Genomic DNA, 22,768 nt, shown 5'->3' with positions numbered 1-22,768 from the left:
AATTAATTTATATTCAGTGTTGACAGGTAAAACTCAACTTATAATATGAAATAAGTGATGATTAGCTTAACGCAAGCGCAAATTGATTACGTCCAATCAAAGCCTCTTTAAAACCGATAATACCTAATAATATTTTGATGAAATCTCAATTTAGTAAATATGGTTTTTGTATACTTACGACATTACTTAAAAAATATTCATATACGGTAGCCTTGACATTTCAACATATGCCCAGCCTTTTCCAAATTATGTTGGAGTCGGCTCCCAGTCTAAACAGATGCAGCTGAGTACCAGTGTTTTACAAGAAGCGACTGCTTAGATGACCTCCTCAACCCAGTTACCCGGGCAAACCAATACCCCAGGTATCTGATCTAATACTGGTTGTCAGACTTACTGGCTTCTGACTGCCCATAACGACAAATGACAGCCGGGACCTACAGTTTATCGTACCTTCGGAAACACGATCATTGGTGTCCAAGATATACTTAGAAAGTACTTAGAAACTTAGAAAAGTTGCATTAGTACTTACCTGATGTGGAATCGAACACACACTCATACTTGAGAGGTTGGTTCTTTAGCCACTAAGATGCCACTACTTTACGTGTAGCCTTGACATACCTATATTTTATTAAATTTACTACTAAGTTTAGTAATAAAAACATCAAACTGTGATAATTTATTGTTTATGCGAAATATCTTATTATGATCAAGTTTGACATTAATGGTGATGGATTCCGAATAAAGGTAGGTTTTCGCATAACACGAGGTTACTAGTTTACGACTGTCCAATAAACATTTTACACTTGGGGACAATAAATTGGACTCACACCTTTTTTTGTTAAGTGGTAGGTAGGTATGTTTCGTTTTTCGTTTCAATATATAATCAAGAAAATAAATACTTGTTTTATGGCTGGGATCTTATATGACGCCAGTGATTATATTTTTTTTTACTTAACCTTAATTCGCTGACTTTTTTCAATAATATTTCAGTTTTAAAGACTGATCCGTGTTGGTTGGCCCTTAATGTATTATTGATCATTCAACTTCAACCTATTGACCTGTTATTCAGATGCTACATGTTTTTAGAACTTGACATCAAAATTTACATAATCATTATGTAAATTGTGAATTTTATAATGTCTTTTTAATAATCTAACCACACCTACCTGATCACTTAGTGGGGCTACTGAATGATATTGTAACATTATGAAACTTTCGTTCATCCGGTTAGACTGGAAGCCGACCCCAACTTAGTTGGGAAAAGGCTCCGAGGATGATGATGAAACTTTCGTTCATCGTTTATTTCAAACTAAAGTATTGTTTGTCATTTGTCACAAATACACTTAGAAGCATGAATGAGTTTCATATGACACACCTTACTTACACAACTAGGGAGATATTTAAATTGTTAAAAATATTTTATTACTGTTCAGTTAATTTCCAATACAATTCTGTCGTTCGGGACGTTACCAAGACATCTACTTAGAGGACAAAAACACGTGGACAGCTACAAAATAGGAATTGCAAATCTCATCAACATTAAAATAAACGGTCAGCAAAATAACCAGGTTGGATGCAAATCTAGCGAAAATATTATCTAGTAATGATCAGACGCGAGACGATGCTCTGAAACAGTCGATCACGACTAGAGAAAGTACTGGGAACTAGGCACGATGTCCTATTGTACGACTGTTGAGCTTGACAAATGCTTATAGGTTTGTATTGTTACGAGATTTTGTTTTATTTTATTGGGAAATGCTGGTGTATGATGTGTTCTTAATTTGATGATTTTTAATTAACCAATTTTTATTCTGAGATTTTAGGCGAGTTAGCTTATGTCAAAGTGTTACTCAAGTTATTGATAGATGATCGGAGTTCTTGCCGGCTCTTCTCCAAGATAATGAGACCATTTTGTTGGAACCATTCAAATTATTTGACGTTTAACAAGAAGTCCTATGTAAAGTAAAAAATAATTGACTTTACATAGGACTTCATAGACACAGGATTTCATAGACAAAAAATCAGTTTTTTTCTGGGACACCAAGAGAAGCATTAAAAAACCTATCATAACAAATTACCTACCTATAATATCTAATTATCACTTAAACCATCCTTCATTAAGATTGCGGTCTAACAACACATAGTAAGTCATACACTAACTAGAACTATAATCGAGTTCACACATCATAGTTCACGTGTATTCCCACAAACGTCTCATTTTCCCTGCAATACATTTGCATGCATAAAATTTATAGTCAGTTACTTTTAACGTGAGAATAATCGGCTGAAATCTGTTAGGAAATCGATGCGATTGCTAAATAATGTGTAATTATGATTGATTGCTATTTTTGGGTCTTTGAAGCTAGAAACAAAAGAGAGAGGTGTGACAGATGGACTGATAAATGTCTTTGGTCATGCTAAAGTCAGATGATTTTAATTGTTACATTTTGTAATAGGTTAATGCACTTTTTGGTGCAATCATCTCCAAATATGAAGAGGTTATGACCTTAAAATTTAATAAAAACACATTTGATCTTTTGGATAATCTAAATGGGCTTGACTTGTTAATAACTCGGAATCTTTCAGCAATTTAAATATTAAATCATGAGGACTTAATCAATAGATATACCTAAACGCAAAAATAATTTATGAAACAGATACCCGTCTACTCAAATTTTCGTTTCGCAATGAAAATTACGCTTTCCCATGAAGACAAACTCTTATAAGGGTAATATAACATTCTCGTATTAAAGTTCCAGGTCAGGCAAGTACCAATGCAACTTTTCTAAGTTTGTATGTACTTTCTAAGTATATCTTAGACACCAATGACTGTGTTTCGGATGGCACGTTAAACTGTAGGTCCCGGCTGTCATTGAACATCCTTGGCAGTCGTTACGGGTAGTCAGAAGCCAGTAAATCTGACACCAGAATCAGCACCAGAATCTAACCAAGGGGTATCGGGTTGCCCGGGTAACTGGGTTGAGGAGGTCAGATAGGCAGTCGCTTCTTGTAAAGCACTGGTACTCCGCTGCATCCGGTTAGACTGGCAGCCGACCCCAACATAGTTGGGAAAAGGCTCGGAGGATGATTTCATATATTAAAAATCTATTTACTAATTTCATTTAACCATAAACTGAATCTATGTCGCAAAGCCAAAGTTGCAAAAATACAAAACGAGAATAAGTTATACCTACATACATTTTTCTTGTTGAACTTTGTAACATTTTATGGAATTCCAAATACAAGTGTTTTACATAAATTAATAGAGAAATAGGCATATTATTTATTAGTGTATATTAAATAAAAATGTATAGGCTACACAAGAGGGTTATGTAATGTAATCTATGGGAGTGCGGGTATCCATTTCACAATATGACGCAAGTTGTAGGTATTACAAAATAATCGTCGGATGGCACACTCACTATTATTTTATAACGATTTAATTAATACCTTTCAATTTGTTTATTGGGTGGATTTGTTTACTATCTTATTTTGTATGGTTCGTATCTGTTATGAATTTGTTTGTGATGTAATTAGTAATTATAATGTTAGAAGCTTTTCATTGGTGTTATGATATGGTCATCTCTACATAACGATATATCCTATGCAAAACCATCTTTAAATAGCAATACATAACTATAGGTACTAATTTGTTACAATAAATACTCCCTTTCTATTATTATATGAGAAAAAATCTCGACAGTAGCCGCTAAGTAAAAGCTTCAATATTCTAGTAGTACATTTATGACAATGCACAATATGAGGTCAACGCCCTCTTCATAAAAACTAACAGTGCCATATTAGAATCACTTACACTCACACACACACGAATCGTCACAATTACATACGCACATATTACCATAATTACATAACAAGACCACGATTGATAGATTGATATTGACAATGGGGATAATTGCTCCTTTCCCAGTATAATCTTGCCATATAAGAATGCAGCTTTCCATTCTGACATTTTGATCAAATACGCAACAATCCCACATCTGATCGTTTTGCTTGATAAACGATCATCGATCAAGTTTAGGAGTGGCGATCTTCCATTGTTTTTGATGCGAACAAAGTGTGTCATTCGTGCTTTATTTGTCTATTCATTCTCCTTGAATTACACAAGTTATATAAACCGTCTAGTTAACATTTTAAGAGTAGTTAAAATACCGAGGATATTAGAAACTTGTCGTTTGGAAGTTTTTTTTATATGGCACATAGACTGTCCTTCCAATAAATTCTTCTCCGTGTGAGAGGAGGCCTATGCCCAGCAGTGGGACGATAAAAAGGCTGTAACTAACTAACATAGTCTGTACATAGTGTTTATTTTTAATGCATAATTAGAACTTTCACGTTTGCTTTTAGGCTTTCGGATTTTGTATTTTCTGCTATACCCTTCGGGCATGGAGGTAATTTATGTAATTCTAAACCACGAAAGAAGATCAGTAATTGTAGATACTGCCTAGATAATAACAGAATATCTATCTTTTGAAGACATTTTATGGTGAAAGCTCCCGAAGGTCAAATTAACAAACATAACCAGATATCAATGAACTTATAATTTACCTAATATTTAACGTGATGACGCAAACTAATGTTGAAGTTGTTTTACAACATTTACTAGCAAAAATCTACATATTTAAAGGCTTTTCTAAACAAGCTTAAACAATATAAATTGCTAAAATAAATGGCTATTTTTTGCTAATTTAATATTGTGTCAATTTTTTATTTGAATAAAATATTATATTCAAAAAATATAAATCCCATCTTCAGTCTAATCGTGAGTAACAACGACCTCAAATGTCAAAACATAGGCATTAAAATCCGGAAACATTAAAATTACACCGGAACAATAACATAAACTTAAGATTACGCCACAGAATAAAAACTTAACTAATGAAATCGTGAACCAACTGTAATAACATCAATGGTATTGTGAGAACGGACTACCCATCTGTGCATCGTGACTCATCCACAGACCTTTGCCTCTGACAGATATGGCATTTACCATTTTTTTTTTATTGTGAACAAGCAATCGTCTTCAGATTACTGGCACACTACAGACTAAACAATCGACCGACAGTTGACCCGATGGAAAGCATTTTTTTTTAAAGAAAATCTTGTTTCCAATCAAAATTTTCAGTCGCTCTGACACCGACTAAATACCTGATCTAATAATATCCGTAATCATATCCGTAAATTTAGTTTTTAATGCACCCATCCATACTTTATTTATTATGAAGTCGCAAGTGCGGCTGCTAAGCACGAGGTCTCGGGTTCGATTCCCGAGTCGGGCCGAAATCGCTTTGTGGGTTTTAGAAGACTTTCACAAAGCAGCCCGGAGCCTGGAAGCTGGTGATTGATACACCCGTGCATCGGAGAGCACGTAAATGTCGGTCCTGCGCCTGATCTCTCTCCGGTCGTGTCGGATTACCGTCCCATCGGGCTATGAGAGTTAAGGAATAGTGAGTGCACCTGTGTCTGCGCAAATGCTCGTGCACTATAATATGTCCTGCGTAGTTGGCTAATCTCCTTACATGAGAACAGCCGCCGTAGCCGATAATCGGCTAGGAGGACATCATATATTATAAAATGAAAAAACCTATCCCTCCTCAAACTGCCTACAACATAACAAACTCCCCAACCCAAAACCAGTCAGGAGAAAGGCGCAGACATACCATTAGTGTTACCCTTTCTTCCCAATGTAAATATTAAAAAAAAAAGATCTTTGTAATGTACGTACTACCATTCATCTCTATACAGATTTTCCAGTCCAAAGAAACTATCGGCCGACTAAAAGTTTGCAGTCTGCGGTTACTCTTATAACCTAACATTTGACTGGTAATGTTGTCTGTGAGGCAACTTTGCTTAGCCGTTAAATTGATGAGTGTGAGAATAATTCTTTAGACAAGTTATTACTTCGATGACACAATTTGCGAAACCTATAATATTAATAACTATATTGTTTGGGTTTGACATTAAATTTTATGACAGGTACCTTGTAATTATGATGTTAATCTTTGCATTACAGATGTGTCATACGTCCTAATGTTAAATGCCTATCAAACTTATGAGTAATCGTAAGTACAAATATGGATTTGCTTTTATGACCCTTAAATGCTGATACATAAATTAAAACTTATTCTCTTCGCATAATAACAATATTTAAAAGTTTATTTTATTAAAAACTTTATTACGATGAAAACTTTTCTATAATACCTAATAGATAATCCCTATGGAAACTATAGATACATAAAATTAATATTCAAAGTCAAGGATGAAAACTACAATAATAAAAACGAGTTCCGTAGAAAAAAAGTTGTCCAACGTGTTTTTATAAATGTGAAAAAGAAATAAATTGTATTTTTTGTCTATGACATGACATTTGACCCGGTCCTATCATTTTAATGTTCTAAATTCGAATAAAATTAACAATTCGAAATGATGTTTAGTTAAATGTCAAGGCTCATCAATCTAATGTTGGATATAACAATAATATTTTTTGTTAATATGATAATTGGTATTTTATTGTTTTATTTTTGATGAACGAGCCTGTCATAATGTCTCTCGTGATAAATTAAGAATTGCTCAAAGTAAACCTTAATTTATAGTTGTGAAATAACGTGTTTCAAAATTCATGGGAAAGTTCTTTGTAAGAAAACCCCACATTTCGCAAATATTCCCGGATGCCTAACATTTGATGCAAGCATTTTACGAAGTTACCTCTATGACCTAACATTAGTCTATGGGCTCAATCAAGGAGGGGCACAGATTATCTCAATCTATCCATAAAGCACGCGAACTATGAACTTTAGTCTATGCAGAACAGGAAGATACATTATAATGCCATTAAATTAAGGTAAACGTCTAATTTGGGTGAACTCAATGTTTATATTATAACGTTTTAATGTAAACAAAACATAATTTATTTAATAAACTTTAAAAGGCAAGGATATATTACAATGTCACAGACGTCTTGTTTAGGTACCTTAGGCTCAAGTCCAACGATAATGTAAGCGACAGTTTTCTTAATAAAACCGTTTTATATGAATTTTCACGTTCAAATTTCTAAAATTAAACATTTGTTTTGGGTCCGAAATATTATATAAGATCTTTTGAAACGACTTGGGTACTCTCTTACGGAATTAATAGGTATATCAGAATGGGCCTTAGCAACTGCAAAAGTTTGCTTACAACCGCTAAGAGCCTCTAATTTGCCTAAAAATAAAACACCTCACAAGAGATTAGTATTAATTTATTTAAACATGCACAAAACGACATTATCAGATTTCAAGTCACGTGCAAATATCACTAGGATATAGTCCGTTTGGAATAAGAATAGAATCTATAGTTCTATTAATTTTATTTTACCTTAAAAGTTAAAAAAAAAAACCGAATGTCTGCAAATAGGATAAAAATGTCCTCGAGAAGTCAACCGCAATGATAATTTAAGTCGGTTAAATATTGTTTAATGGTCATCTTGTGACACGGTTAGGTAATATTTTGACCTTTTTTACCGCGCTAATGGTAACTCATTCTTTTGATTTAAGAATTACTCATTCTCGATTCTCAAACTCACTGTACATGATGTGAATTTTGTAAAGTTCATAATTTTCATGCATATTATCATCAAAATTGTAAGTTTTTCTCAGGAGCTTTGAAAGATTTTACTTATGAATAAAAGCAAATTAATAAAAAAATACCTCAAGTAAGTTAACAACCACAAATGAGTTCCTACTAAGCACATGTTGATCAAAGAACGCGTAATCCAATAAAATATCAATGACAGATTCCAAACGTGTTGAAACGCCGACCACGAATAACCACTGTCCATCTAAAGACCAATAATTACAAGACATGCAAACCGCATCCGTTTGACCATTTCGTCATAGATTTGCGTTTTTACTTTTAGCGAGTCTGTGAGAAACCAGCTTCTTATTGTCCAAGGCTTCATGAAATGACACCTACTATATTGCCCAACTACTCCCGCCATTGTTTTAACTTTACACGGCAATAAATAGACACGCCCTTGAATATATCTAAAAACATTGTAATTAAAATCGAGCGATATTCTCGTATGAACATCAATAGTGTGGGAATTTTTGATATTATCTTTATTGGATGACTCTTTGAAGTCAGGTTAATTGGTGAGCATAAAGTCTTGATACCAACCTCTATGTCAAATGGGACCAATTTTCACATGTGAAACATCTGGAGGCTTGACATCTGATATGGCTCAATATGATGACAGTATGTAAAATGATCATCCCATCTTATCTGAAAATGGAAGTGCTATGGAGTAACACGACGATAATAATGTTGAAAAGATTCACCGTAATTATCTTCAACATACTAAAGATGGTGTAAACCATACAGATAATTACAATACATACAAAATTTAACCTTTACATGATCGACGAGTTCCTACGTAAAACTTTATTGCTCACACGGATTATGTACCATCTTTATTTACAAAGGGTAATGATGTAGGTAATTAGATTGCTTCACATTTTCACGGTACGAACATTATGTTACACGATAATTTTATGCTTGGTTTCTAGTACCGTGGTCAGAATGTTTATGATCATATAAGGAAGCATATTAATGATGTATGAAGAAACGTTAAAGTTAACAAAGATGAAATTGCTAATAATTCTAAAGAACCTAAAGGTCATGATTTCGTTAATAGTCTCAGCCAATAGGAGACGGCTAAAAATACATCAAAAGATAAAACTAATGAAGGTAATCGTGAGAACGGTACCCTACTTGAGCAAGCATCGTTTGTGAACATCGCTTAGAATATCAACGTAAACTTATTTGTTGCGACAAAAGGTCTTAATATTTTAAAGCTGTACCAATTCTCTTAGTTTGTTAGAAGCAGTTAAAACATCAACAATGAGGATCAACATTTCGTTTATGAGCTTGAAACATAGTCTTGTAATAACACTCATTGTAATTACCAGTAGAAGGCAATACTCATAACAAATAAAATTAATTAGTTACACTGTTCCTGCCAAAAAAGTCAGATCCATTATTGATTTCAGTATCTACTTTACATGTAAAGTCTATTGTTAGAAAATTATCATTATGTGGAACATGTTTCCATGCAAGTACTCAATGGATTTCAAGAGTACATTCACATAAGTGAACGGATGCGTTTATTTATTGGATGATCTTTACCAGGACCGTTTGGTTCTGCGCTCGCGTCGTCATGTCTGACCTGACACGCCGATGTAAAGGTTACACAGACCGTTCTAAACCACTCACACAGTTCAACTATAACGAATTTAAAATTTCCTTATTTATTACCATCGTTTTAATTATAATTATGCTCATAAAGAAGATTTCAAAATTTTATTCAGCCTGCTTCCAAAGATTGAATGTGAACTCTATTAAAATTGTCCTTTATGCTACAGTAAATACCATCTATGGAATAAGATCGTTACTGAAGCTATCAATAGCTTTTAAAAGCCGTATATAAATATATTGAAACAGAAAACCATAATAATCAATTGACCCAGTCCTGGAGCCGTAAGTGGTCAAAGTTCTTAACGTTCTCATGGAGTAGAACCAATTGTATGGTGCACGTCAAGATTTAAGATTATTTCTGCATCACACAAATTAAAGTGTATTATAAAATGCAAATTTAAAGTATTCGTAATGGTATGATGACATAGGTACGGTCGGGCCTTCCTTTAGCCATAAAATATTCTACATTAAACATTGCATCAATGATTGAGTTTGTCTTTCAATGACATATTATTACGAATATCGTGATGTTCAATAACTGCCGACGTGACTGTGTTGTCCCTTCTATAACCTTTGAATAAGTTTCAATTATTGCCTATATATTTTTATTTAATATTGATTTGATTGAAGGCTTTATCTCTTTGTTCATCTTTAACATAAGTACTAATAAATCGATTTTTATTGTTCCAGGTAATTCATCATCCTTACTTACTGCATCCTCTACGGTATGGTGTACTGTAAGAAGTTATTAATGTTTTACAAGTTAAACACCAAGAAAATTGGAATACAATTATGTCATTTTGCCTTCAGTGTTTAAACAGTCATTCCATTTAAAATATTTACTAACGGCCAGTTTCTTCATCAAAAGTTAAAGTTAAAGTTATGGCTGAAGTAATGTCTAAAGTAAAAGTAACGGTTAAATTCAATTTTTCTATTCGTTTTGCTGTCACTTTAGCCTTGAAAAAACGAATTTGACCGTAACTTTTACTTTAGACATTACTTTAACTTTAACTTTTGATGAAGAAACTGGCCGTTAATAACCATCAGCATTAAGTTAAAAGTAATCTGTGTAGTGTGTTATGTTGTGAACACGCAATAATATTGCTTAAATCGTATTATAAGTACTGGTCAAAAGTTCATGAACTACTATGTGTTAATTTGTTTTGCCAAGCTACATAATTTTCGAAGCAACAAAAACCGTTTAGTTGTTAACATCAATAGCGCATATATGCAACTTAAATGTTTGTGAGTAGTTGTAAATTGGATAGGACCTCTTCAAGCTTATGATGTTTTGGTATCATTGAAGAATTTACATCAGCGTAATTAGTTTTATCAAATCTTGTTGTGATTACGACTTCATGAATGAATCTTCATTATTTTTAGTCGAATCGTTGTAAATCTACATGATGTACGTGGGTGTGATATCTTATGCATATTTCAATTAGACACCATCCTCAGTTTACTATAAACGTCCGTATAAAACACATCATGAAATAATTTACAATCCTCGTTAACGGCTTCCCACAATAATTTATACCGAAGCTAAGTGATTTCCCTGTAATGTATAAAATTATAAGATCCTCAATCATGACCCGCAAAGTTTTGCAATATTGGTACCCACACAAATTGCCGACCGCGAATTAAGGTTCACAGTCATAAGGTATAATTAAGGGGGTAGGTACACTGAAGATTCATCGCTTGACCGCCTTGGAACATTGTGTAAGTGTTATGAAATGATATTATTAAGGAAAAATGTTCCACGATACTTGTGGATGTTTTAAATGTTCGATGTTCGGAGGTTTGCCTTGAAAACGATTGATATAGGATTTTGTGACGTAAGTTTTTAGTGGCAATACGACATATTATATTGAAGATGAAATAACGTTTTGGATGGCTGTGGTTTATCATCAGATATGGCGGATTCTTTTGATTGAATGGGAAACATTCCAGTAGGTATCTAATACCACTAACGTAGTCTGCCTACTATCCGAGTACCTTTTCCGTACTGACTCTTACATTGTTTGTTTTCTTCTGAAGACCATTCAACTCTATGAAATATTAGCCTATTAGCAACAGAAACAAGAGGCTTATTTTTACCACGAAACTGTCGGAAACCCATTTAACCTATTTTACCGACAACGCAAGATAAAGCATTTTACGTAACGTCCAATACCTATGTAAATGTACTGATGTAACTCTTACTTGTTTCTCGGACTTGCATTATTTCAAATAGTGTTTTATCAGTCACAGTGACGGCGGAAACATTATTTACGTTTACGTGAAATATGAAAAGTTTTTTATAGTATTTGGAAGTCTTTGAAAATGCCGGAGATTCCTTCAGATATTTTATACTAATATCTCTATTCAAAAATAAACAGGTTTCAAGTGAATAGACTGCAAATAATTTTAGGCTCTTTATTGGAGCAGATACTTATGTACTTAAATATAGATATATTTTTGCCTAGCAATTACATGTCGATGAGGTTAAATTTTTCTCTATCACCTATTTTCTTTAATTTTCTTTATACCGTATTGCAATACTTATAACATAGACATCACTTGTGCTCAAAACGTGTTCTCATATAGAGACAGCTCCTTTCTTCATAAACAAGATGGGACATATTTACTGCCCGTAGATATCATCGAATACCCTTTACCACGTATTAAGATATAAACTATGATAGATTCTCTACTACAAGCAGAAGACTAACAGGTCATGTCAAAGTTAAACTTCCTCACTCTTATGTAGTTTTGAGAACTCGAGAACTGAAGAATAATGGACACAAGACATCTGTCTTACATTCCCACGTTTAATTACTATGTAGAACTTTGTTAGTAATTAATAATGCAATTGTTGGGCCGTGAACATGATTTACGCAACTGTCTGTAGAACGAAGTTACAAAATTCGTAAACAATAACAATTTTGTTGGTTACATTGTTTATTGGAGGTAGGTGCGTGTTGTGAAAGAAGTGTTTATTTACAAATAAATGGTCATTTTGTAATATATATCTTTCGCCTATTAAAGCTCTTCGTAAAGTTATTTTTATTTTTGGCGCCCAGCGTCACCACAGGCCTGCATTCAAAAAAATTTTAGACATTGACAGATATCCCATACTTTTGAAGTTTTTCGTCTTCAATAAAAATACATACTGTGTAGGTAAGTATGTTAATTTTAGACCAGGCATATCTCTACTTGAATTCAAACTAAACGTCTCACTTAACTAGTTCCCAGATATCCAATTTCAATATTGAACATCTTGAAATAAAACGGCACCATTAGAGGAATGCCAAATATCAGGCCCTTCACAAGTTGACATTAAACCTCGTGACGATACGAAAACATTCATCTGCCTGGGACATCTGCAGATCCTTTACTAAGCATTTAATGATAAACTAGCTAATTCACGCGGATCCTACCACTGAACTTTTTCTAAGCGGGTAAAAGGTAGCCTATAGGCATCATTCTTTAAAGACCCATTTACCTCCACATTACAATTACAGGTCTATTAGTTGACCTTTTTACAGTAAACGTGTAAGAAAACAAAATCTTATTTGCATTTATATGAGATACTAGCTGTTTCACGCGGTTTCACCCGTGTTCCGGAGAATCTTCTCTCCATATCCGTAGCACGGATAATGTAGCTTCCCAACAGTAAAAGAATTATTTAAATCGGTTCTGTTACTGTTACTGTTACAGCCTTTTTATCATCCCACTGCTGGGCACAGGCCTCCTCTCACACGGAGAAGGATTGAGCATTAATCACCACGCTTGCTCAATGCGGGTTGGTGATTTCAGACTTAATTGTCCAGGTTTCCTCAAGATGTTTTCCTTCACCTTTTTTATCAGCCGTTGGTGTCTAAGAAGATATACTTACTTAGAAAAATAAAATCAAAAATCAATCAAAAAAAAATCAATAAAAATTAAATCGGTTCAATAGATCCGAAACCTATTCGTTGCAAACATATATATGTTATGGACCATGTGATTATTCGGGCATTATTTATAATGCCCGAGCATTATGAATAATGTCTAGCTTTATCGGGCCAAGTGATTAATAACTATCTTAACTTCATTATTTATCACATTGCACGGGCATTATTATATTGCTACATGACAGTTGGGCAATTTGATAATAAAGCTATATTTTATGCGGTGCGAGGGTGGCAGTTGTTCTAATAAATAAATCCTGTTACTTGCTACATATTTTATGATTATTGTTTTAAATTATATGTTCTATTTTAATGGGAAATTATAAGTCTAGGCACAAAACTATTAATTGGACAATTGTCATCTAATTTACTAACTCGGCCTCGTTTTTCTTGATCGCATTTTTCTTGGCTCGTTTTTTTATGGTAGAATTTAATTTGGATTCAAAACATTGTATTAAAAACTGAACTTAGTGACGAAAACGAATCGCTGCAAAACCGACTCCACGTAGTCTTGTCTGCCCTACCCCTAGAGTGCAATTCAAAACCGCGTAGGCACGGAGGGGCGAGGCGGCCTGCGAGCTGAGGCGCAGGTAGTTGAAGCGCTCGCCGCCGCGGCTGAGGCTGGCCGGGAGCCGGCCAGCAAGCCGAAGCTGCGGTGGTGAGCGTGAAAACCATCTGCGACGATAAGCTCGCATGGGACCGCCGGAGCCCCGCAGCGCCGGAGCCGTGACAGAAGCCATGCTTGCTGCATGTTGCATGCCTACTTCTATACTCTGTCAATTGATATGGGATGTGTTATATTTAGTTTATTTTAAGTGAAATGTCTATAACAATAAAAAAATGAAATTAAATATGTTTGTATTACTTTGCCCAAAAGGTCACGGGCAATATGTATAGTGCCCGGTCAATTTGATTGTTTGAATAATTATTATCAAATTGCACTCTCATATTGGGCATTATTCATAATGACCGGGCATTATGTATACTGCCCAATTTATCACTTGGTCCATAACATATACAACATGTAACGTAATTAACGCACACCCTCAAACACCCCAATTAGAATATTATGTTATAATCATAATACATACACTGAATTTTTAATTTAACATGTATATGCATTGTTATTTACTAAATTAGTTATACCAATTCTTGGAGAACTTTTTGGTCATACTACTACGCACGCAAATATCGCGCCGCGCGCCGCTCGACTCGACACAACATAACGAAACTACGGAAAAACCCGACAATACACGAAGTCTTATTACTTTGAGTTACGGTCTATTTGAATTTGTTTTGACTGTACAGGGTTAATATGACAATAATTTCCGTAGTTTTAATTATTTTTGGGAAAAAAATTACCTATATTAAAAATGATATAAATCGATTCAGTAAACGATTCTGAACAAACTAATTTCAGGATGTGCGTTAATTAAGTTACATGTTGTATAAACAATCACATATTTCCTCTTTAGATAAGTATTAACGTTTAAAAACATAATTATATTAAAATAGTATTCGTATAGCCTCGATAGGAGGCCCTAGGAGTTAAATTTACGTTCCGCCTTGACGACTGTATGGCCAATATTTTATCGCGACATAAATACGATTGGTGCTGATGTTTATCGAGAATGATAAGATACAGCTATGCGTATGAATGGAAGGTCTAATATAATATCAGAAGATTTTGCCTAATTAGATGAGCTTAAGAAGCTTTTAGGTACTTAATTAGATTGGTCATTAACTCTGTTTACAAAAGGCTAAAGAAAGAGATTTGGTCTTACCAAACACACAATTAAATTGGTAAAGGTAGATTATATTTATCTTCATTTCTTTCTATATCGATGTTCTACAATATGGTTACTACTGTGTCACTATCTTCTTTTGTATTAACCTATGAACAAAATATATTACGATGTTTACAAAGCTTCTTATCAGACCTCAAAATCTATCTGAAACGTTGCCTTTTACGCCAACCACGCAACATCACCAAGAAAGTATCGGACTACACTCAAAAGGCGAATAGCGATACCGATCAACGCCGACGGGTCTTGTTCAACTCGATTGTATTCCGATTCGGGGAACACATCGAATACATCGATATCATTATATTGCTACGCATCGACCAGTCGAACCGGTCTAGGGCAAAGGGTTTATAAGATGAAGTCACGGCGACCATGACACAGTTTACTTCGAAATAATTCGATGACACCGCCATTGAAGGCGTAAAAATCTAATTTTATTGGTTAACATGTCATGCGTAAATTGAACGTTTAAATGTTTTTTATTTGTGTGTAGGTAATTGCTTGTTACGTCAGGGTGATAAAGTAGCAATCTTTTGTTTAGTTCGAGTAATAAAGCTCTTATTATTTTACTATACCTAAAATAATAGCTTTAGGGAATTGGGGGCTAAAAACACGCTTGTACAAGGCTCAAAAAAAGTTTGCTATGCATTCGAGAGTACTCATATAATTAGATCAACATGATAAGTCAGACATAAATAATTAAACATCCATAATTCAATAAATAATAGCAGAACAAATCTATTCAATTAACTCATAGGTATTTAGTTTCAAGTGTACTAGGATAATGCAAGATTACCTCTTCCTTATAAAGCACACTTCCGTTTAATATCAACGTATGTTTATCTTTATTTAAATAATAAAGTAATTAAATAACCAAATACAGTCAAGAATGTATGAATGGGTCGTACTAACACTAATGCTACTTATTATAAACAGCTTGGCTTATAAGGTCAAAAGCATGAACACAAGTAGCCATCACTCGAGTAATTATAGCAAAAACATGGATTAGTTAAATAATGACCTGATGAACTTTACCGAATTCATGCGTGAATTACCTGGAATTTGTGTAGGTATGTGGTGGATTTTGACCTTGGATTATACGTGAAGCGTTTAAGTAAATGAGTGATTAATTTATCATCATTAAATCGTGTATGCTCGAATTCCTTTTGAGTATAATTTAGGCGCATTCCATATTAAACGATTTTGTTTTGATTAAGTAATTACATCGTTTATAATTGCTAATAATTTTATGTTTTTGAGTAGTTCGGAAAATTTGAAACCTTTTAATAACAAGTGAAAACATAATTAAGGCCATATAATACCTAGTAGTAGTGAAAGCAAACCTTTACTAAAACTATCTATTTGGAAAATTAACACGATGTTTTTCTTTTAAATCAGAAGTCTTATGTAATTTATCCGTTTTATGCGTTAGGTTAAATGACCCGTAAAACTGCGTAACTTATGTTAATTTCAGTCAATAAAGCTTACATAAAAGATACAAGATATACTTCATTAATCAAGTATTACTCACAAAGTTTAACAAATCCGGTAATCCAAAGCTTTCCCACTCACTCTGAAGGTCATACATACGAAATATTTTATTCATTCAAAATGTTTCATTTCGTACAAATTATCGCTAAGCATCCACTTGACCTTTAGGCCTAATAGACGTAAATTAATAACGTGTTTTGACAGTCAGTTAATACATTCACGTCACATAAAGCACAAAAAGTGATGATAAAAAATTGCGAAGTTTAAGTAGGTAATACGTTCTCACACTACAAACTTTTAGTCGGCCGATAGTTTGCTTGGGCTCATAAATCAGTATAGAGATGAATGGAAGTACGCACATTACAACGGTCATGTATTTGGTCGGTATCAGACCGACTGAAAACTTTGAATATGTAGAATCAAGATTTTCTTTAAAAAAAATACCAACCAACATGTCAACTGTCACTGTAACAACTATAAATGAAACTGATCTACGATAAGTAAACAAAAATCTAATAAATTCACACTGCTAACGAGTTATAATTAATCAAGAGATAGGTTACTAAACAATAATTGATTGTCGTGTAATCGATCACCAATGCTGAGGGAACAATACAAATTATATAGTGTTTCTTCAAACAGACCAAACAAAAACTTGGGAAACCACCGAACCGCTATTGTTTCAGCCGATTAGTATTAATTACTGAGATAAAACCTGTAGGTATTTCGTACACGACCAAGTTACTGTAAGCCGAGATAATAAGGAATCTTGTTTGTCGAAATGTTCAGAAAACAACACCTGATAATAATGAGAGCGGTGAATTCGGGTTATCACAAATATTCTTTTGTATGACATGTACCTACTTGTTATTTTTAGGAAAATTCATAGATAATGCTTACAAATTTCACTGACAAAACCTGGAAATAATGAGCAATTGGCATGCATACTTCCGTTTTTCTTCATCTTCTATGTAATCTTAGAGATAAATATATTTTTTACTATTTATTTTTATTTAGGTAATAGTCACGGTATTAGCCTACTTGTTAATAGACATATTAATTTGATTCAGTTTCCTGAAATTGAAGACATGTTCATATATCAGAAAGTTTATATTTACTTTGGCAACAAAAAAAAATGATAAATTAATGTCTAATGTGTCATAGGATAGAGTAGAATATCATCAAAGACCAATAAATTCCTAGATTATACCAAAGACATGACGAAATACCCCAGGATCGTATAATTGGAGGGATCTATGACGAAATAAGACGCGGAAGATGCTTCAGGCGAGGGTTCACGCCATGACCTCACGAATTCGAGTTGCCTCCACAATTAAACCCGTCGTGAGCTGCCACTTAAGCTATTAACGAACGTATAATAGCCGATTATTTATGCGTAAAGTTACGTTTTAATAGGAATCCGATTGTTTTTTGGGTTGTTAGAAGTACGGCTGATTATTTTGGGGTCGGCGGAATATCCTTGATTATTTTTTGTGTTAAGTATTTGATTTGACCTATTCAAATTATATACCATTTTTGAAATATATAGAAGCGAAAAAATATCGTTTTCTAAGCGACCCCAATTACACAGTACTTCTTTCTAATTAGCTTGAAGAAGAGTTTTATTGGCATACCATGTTTAGAATTACATATTAGTTTGTGCAGCCCTAGCGAGACAGATATTTTAGAATTTTTAGATGCGAATCTCTGAAAAACTTGCTTTAACACGAAGGAAACAGCTAATTATTTTTTTAATTTATTATTCACATTAATTATGCGAAAAGGTTTCGTGATGCTATGTCATTTTGTCTATTAATCACAGTTTTATGATTACTTTTGTCAGATAAACTAATTGCCTTAACAAGTTAGTATAATCAGTCGCTTTTTGTAACCGTTAATTAAATTATAATAAATTATGGGACATTTTTAACTGGTTAATTGAATTTAATAAACATGACATTTTACAGACTGATGAGTGATGACCAATGATATTAATTGATCACGTGCATGACAATGTACTTGATTTATAGGCGAGATAAATGTCAGTTTTTTTTTTTTCAAAAAATGAACTGTCTCCTTCGAAACATGAACACGAAAATTCATATGTGGTTTCAAGAAAACCCACATCAATTCTTTACGTGAAATGTTATAAAACCTCTTTTTAGACACCAGCGCTTAATTAAGCCTTATATTTTAGGGATATAATTAAAAGATTTGTCCCACTATATTCTACGCCAGAAAAAACACAGAAAGCGATGAAGGGCAGGCGATTTTGGAAGCTGTTTTTTCGTCAATTTGATGTTCAGAATGTGTTGATTTTCAGCCTATTTTGCATAAATGACTTTTTATCTTTAAAAACTGTTCTCCTGTTTGACTGTTTCTATAGATATCTACTGACTCTGATGTGATCTGATATACTCTGATACTGAATCTGATATGTTGACTATTGTCCTTTTCTATATATCAATTTTACTAATTCCTTTGTTTTCTTCCATTCCAGGGCCCCATGAAGCGGCTGTCATGCGCATAGCGGCACTGATTGCACTCGTGCAGGTATGTCACCGTTCCCATAATGACACCATCGATCATTTTAATGATCTTTTTAGTAAATACGCCATTAATTATATCATTATCATTACATTGTGTGTGCAGGCGTGTTGATTGAATGAGTGTTTCGCAAGGGTGTAATGGATTTATAGGCAGGGTTTTATAAGGTAGAAAAAGGCATATTTTTAAACCTAAAGGAAAATCTGGCATAATAATTTAGGCATATTTTTATGGAGGAAAATCTGTTCGTCTGTGTTTTGCATAATTTACTTTGCGAAGCAATTAATTGAAATCAGCTTCAAATAACTGACCATTTTTGAAATATTGAATTCAAATAACTTGAAGTAAAAGTACCTAACTTTTGTACTATGGTACCTCAAATTCATAATTGAAGGTATAAAATCAAAGTTCATATCCCCTTAATTAGTCCTAATTAATAATCAAACAACATACACACATACAATGATTATGATATCCAGGTTAATGATAAGTTTGTCAACAACTACATACCTAGTTAAAATGCTGACCTGACAATGACCAACCTTTAGGTCAACGTTCACGCATTCTCTCATCTAAATAATTACGAAACAATATCTCTTACACTTCTAATATTAAGTAATAGAAGTCATATTAACCAATGTGAAAATACAATTAATTTATGCTTTGGTAATTTTGAAATACATAGGTACTTGAAGGGCCGCCCGGCTCAGTTCCCATTGATGCGGACGGTACGACACGGCAGTTTAGGCGACATCTAAATATATGACCTAAGGTTGTGGCGATAAAGTTCAAATTTGAATGATAACAGTTGTTAGTACTAGAAATGCCAAAATCTGCTTCCGTTTCATTGATTACTTACGACCCTTCTAAATACCCTATTTATTTGTTATTTTGCTTACTAGAGATATTTTAGAATCTTGAAATCAGCAACATGCGTGTAGGTAATGTCAAATTCCTATATCTATTGAGCAAAAGAACGGAAATAGTTTATTGAAAATTACCGTTAAGTACCACACTATTAAAAAGTTATGTATATTCTGGTGACCTCAAAAATGCCGTGACGTCCCTTACCGTCAATGGGAACTGGCCCAAAAAGTTCTGTTTCTCAAGTCATGGTGCGATATCATGTTTTGATGAAATATGTACTCTATTGACATTGTTTCGTCAACTGGGCGAGTGAATAATCGACCGGTTGCCTCATGGGATGTGTAAGAATCATTAAGTTTTTTAAGCTTATGGGACGCCGTTGCTTAACGGTAAGCTTGTTTGAGAAAAGGCGGCTCGATTTACGAAAGTGAAACTAAAATTAACATTGTGATTTGAAGAAATGTACTTAAGTATCTAGTAATTCACAAGTTCAATGCTGTCTCCAAAAACAAGGTTTTCTTTTTTCCTCTTTCAATAAATAAGACATTTTTGTATACCTAAGTTTCGTAGAAAATAGTCGTTCTCGAAAACGATTGTTTAGGCTGTCTATTGTTTAAATATGAGTGGTCGAATTAAAACTTATAAGCGATAGCTACAAATACCTCTCTCAAAAACAATGTATGATAGGTACTTAAAGATTTAACAATTGGACACACTAGAGACTCAAGTTATTTCGTACTATAATTTGGAGCGTGTTTTAGTTTTCATATTGTGCAGCGTTTTGTGACACCAAATTAAGTACGTGAGAGTCTACTCCATTGTGCGACGCGAACAATAAATTACTGATTTAACGATAATAACATAAATGCCGTCATCTCACAATCGGATCCTTGGCAATTTGACGAACAGTTACACAGCCTCTTATTTGTCATATTAGCTAAATTCATTGTGTGTTTATTTAAATGCTTTTAGTTTTTAATTCTTTTGTTATCATCTGTTATTAAGTTATTTTACTAGTAACCAGGTATTGTAGCTGTTTTAAAACAGCTCTTTTGTATTCTGTGCTAAAATGTGTTCTTACAGTCTTGAGACAGACAGATTGTACAAACAGATGAGCTGCAATGACAACACTTAACTTCAATCAGGCCAACTGTTAAGACTGCTAACTGTTATGTATCAAAATATATAGTCCTTACAAATCGTAGACTTAAAATTACCTCTTCATTTACTTTTTCAAAAAACACTAATTCAACATTTCTCCTGTAGCTGTCGCTCGCTACAGCTGTTTCAGATGAACCACAAACGCTCACAGCGGTTGAGCTGAACCGTGAGCTCTCCGGCGACAATGCGCTCTCACCTTTCTACGAAAGCAGTGAAGATGCTGGGGTCGTATTCATCAGAGGGTCAAGGGCCGCCGACTCGCCCCTCTCCCCCGACATAGACGTGCAATGCGCAGGCGATTTTATCGACGTCACTGTCGAGTTCGCAGATATTTACGATGGTATCATTTACAGTAAGGGCTTCCTGAATGACCCGAAGTGCAAGTGAGTATAATTTTTATTCAAACTAAAACTATAGTCAAATTAACTCCTTATATTATTGACGAGGGACGGATGTCCTCAGAACTGTAATTAAGTTAGTACAGGCTTCACATCTATTTGGATGATGAGATGTTATGTTTCTACATACTAAAACATAGTTACCGTATATTGATCCCTAGACACTTTTGGAGTGTGCGTATTCCATTCCTCCCTTATCAAAAATATTTCATTCTTACCGCAATCATTTACACTAAATAAATAATCTACTTAATCACTACATAAATCTTTCAGGTACGTATCATTAGGCGGCAGTCAATCGCGGTACTCATTCCGAGTGCCCCTGAATGGCTGCGGCTCTCGTCCCCTCTGTAATGCTTGCGGTACCATCGACAACGTGCTCGTCTTCCAAGCTGATGACTTGCTGCAAGGACCACAGGATTTCGCTCGCAAGGTACGTAAATTAGAGACAATATCACCCTTATTAAGGATACTAGCTTCTGCCCGCGACTTCGTACGCGGATCCTGTCCCTTATGCCAGCGACTATGGGGTCAGCAAAAACAAAGATCTGAATAGTCGCAATAGACGTGACCATAGGGATAAAAGTAGTGATTCTAATTAGACCGCATTTAAGTTGTGTGTGGCAAAAATATTACACGTAGGTATTATTTCGTAAAAAAACATTAAATAGATGACAAAGTCGTGGTGACTTAGTGGAATTCGTGGTGGTTTAGTGGGTAGAGAACCAATCTCTCAAGTATGAGCGTGCGTCTTTGATTCCAGGTCTGGCAAGTGCCTGCCAATGCAACTTTTCTAAGTTCGTATGTACTTTCTACGTATATTTTGGATACCAATGACCGTTATTTGGAGGGGATGTTAAACTGTAGGTTCCGACTGTCATTGAACATTCTTGGCAGTCGTTATGGGTAGTCAGAAGCCAGTAAGTCTTACCAAGGGGTAACCGGGTTGTGGAGGTCAGATAGGCAGTCGCTCCTTGTAAAACACTGGTACTCAGTTGCATCGTGACTGGAAGTCGACCCTAACATAATTGGGACAAAGGCTCTTGAGATAATAACGACAATAATAATGAGATATAGGCACCGCAGGACATCTGAGGCTGATGACGGGGAGTAGCGACCCCGCGGGGCTATATATACTGAGTTCTCCAGGGAGAGTATACTGTCCCCCATCTCCGGCCGGTCGGAGTGAACCATGACGGGGGTAGGTCTCACGCCTCTGGCTTGGCTTGGCCGTCCAGAGTGGAGTCGCTAGAGCAGGATTAGTGGCCCTGCTCGGAGGGTAGGTGCCTCATGGTAAGCACAGGGAGCGCGTAATCCG

General features: G+C 34.6%; 1 protein-coding gene across 1 annotated transcript in view; it reads left to right on the top strand.

Annotated features, from left to right (window-relative positions):
• Positions 1-22,768, top strand: part of LOC124635728 (mucin-2-like) — a 58,336-nt gene that overhangs the window by 22,476 nt on the left and 13,092 nt on the right. The window contains exons 2-4 of the mRNA XM_047171679.1: positions 18,978-19,030; positions 21,158-21,435; positions 21,724-21,883. Coding sequence (XP_047027635.1) covers positions 18,998-19,030; positions 21,158-21,435; positions 21,724-21,883 — 471 coding nt within the window. The 5' untranslated portion in view covers positions 18,978-18,997. The remainder of the gene's footprint in view (positions 1-18,977; positions 19,031-21,157; positions 21,436-21,723; positions 21,884-22,768) is intronic.

This window comes from Helicoverpa zea, chromosome 13 (assembly GCF_022581195.2).
Source record: "Helicoverpa zea isolate HzStark_Cry1AcR chromosome 13, ilHelZeax1.1, whole genome shotgun sequence".
Taxonomy (NCBI): Eukaryota; Metazoa; Arthropoda; class Insecta; order Lepidoptera; family Noctuidae; genus Helicoverpa; species Helicoverpa zea.
Note: the sequence above shows the minus strand (reverse complement) of the source record. Positions and strands in the feature narration are given on the sequence as shown.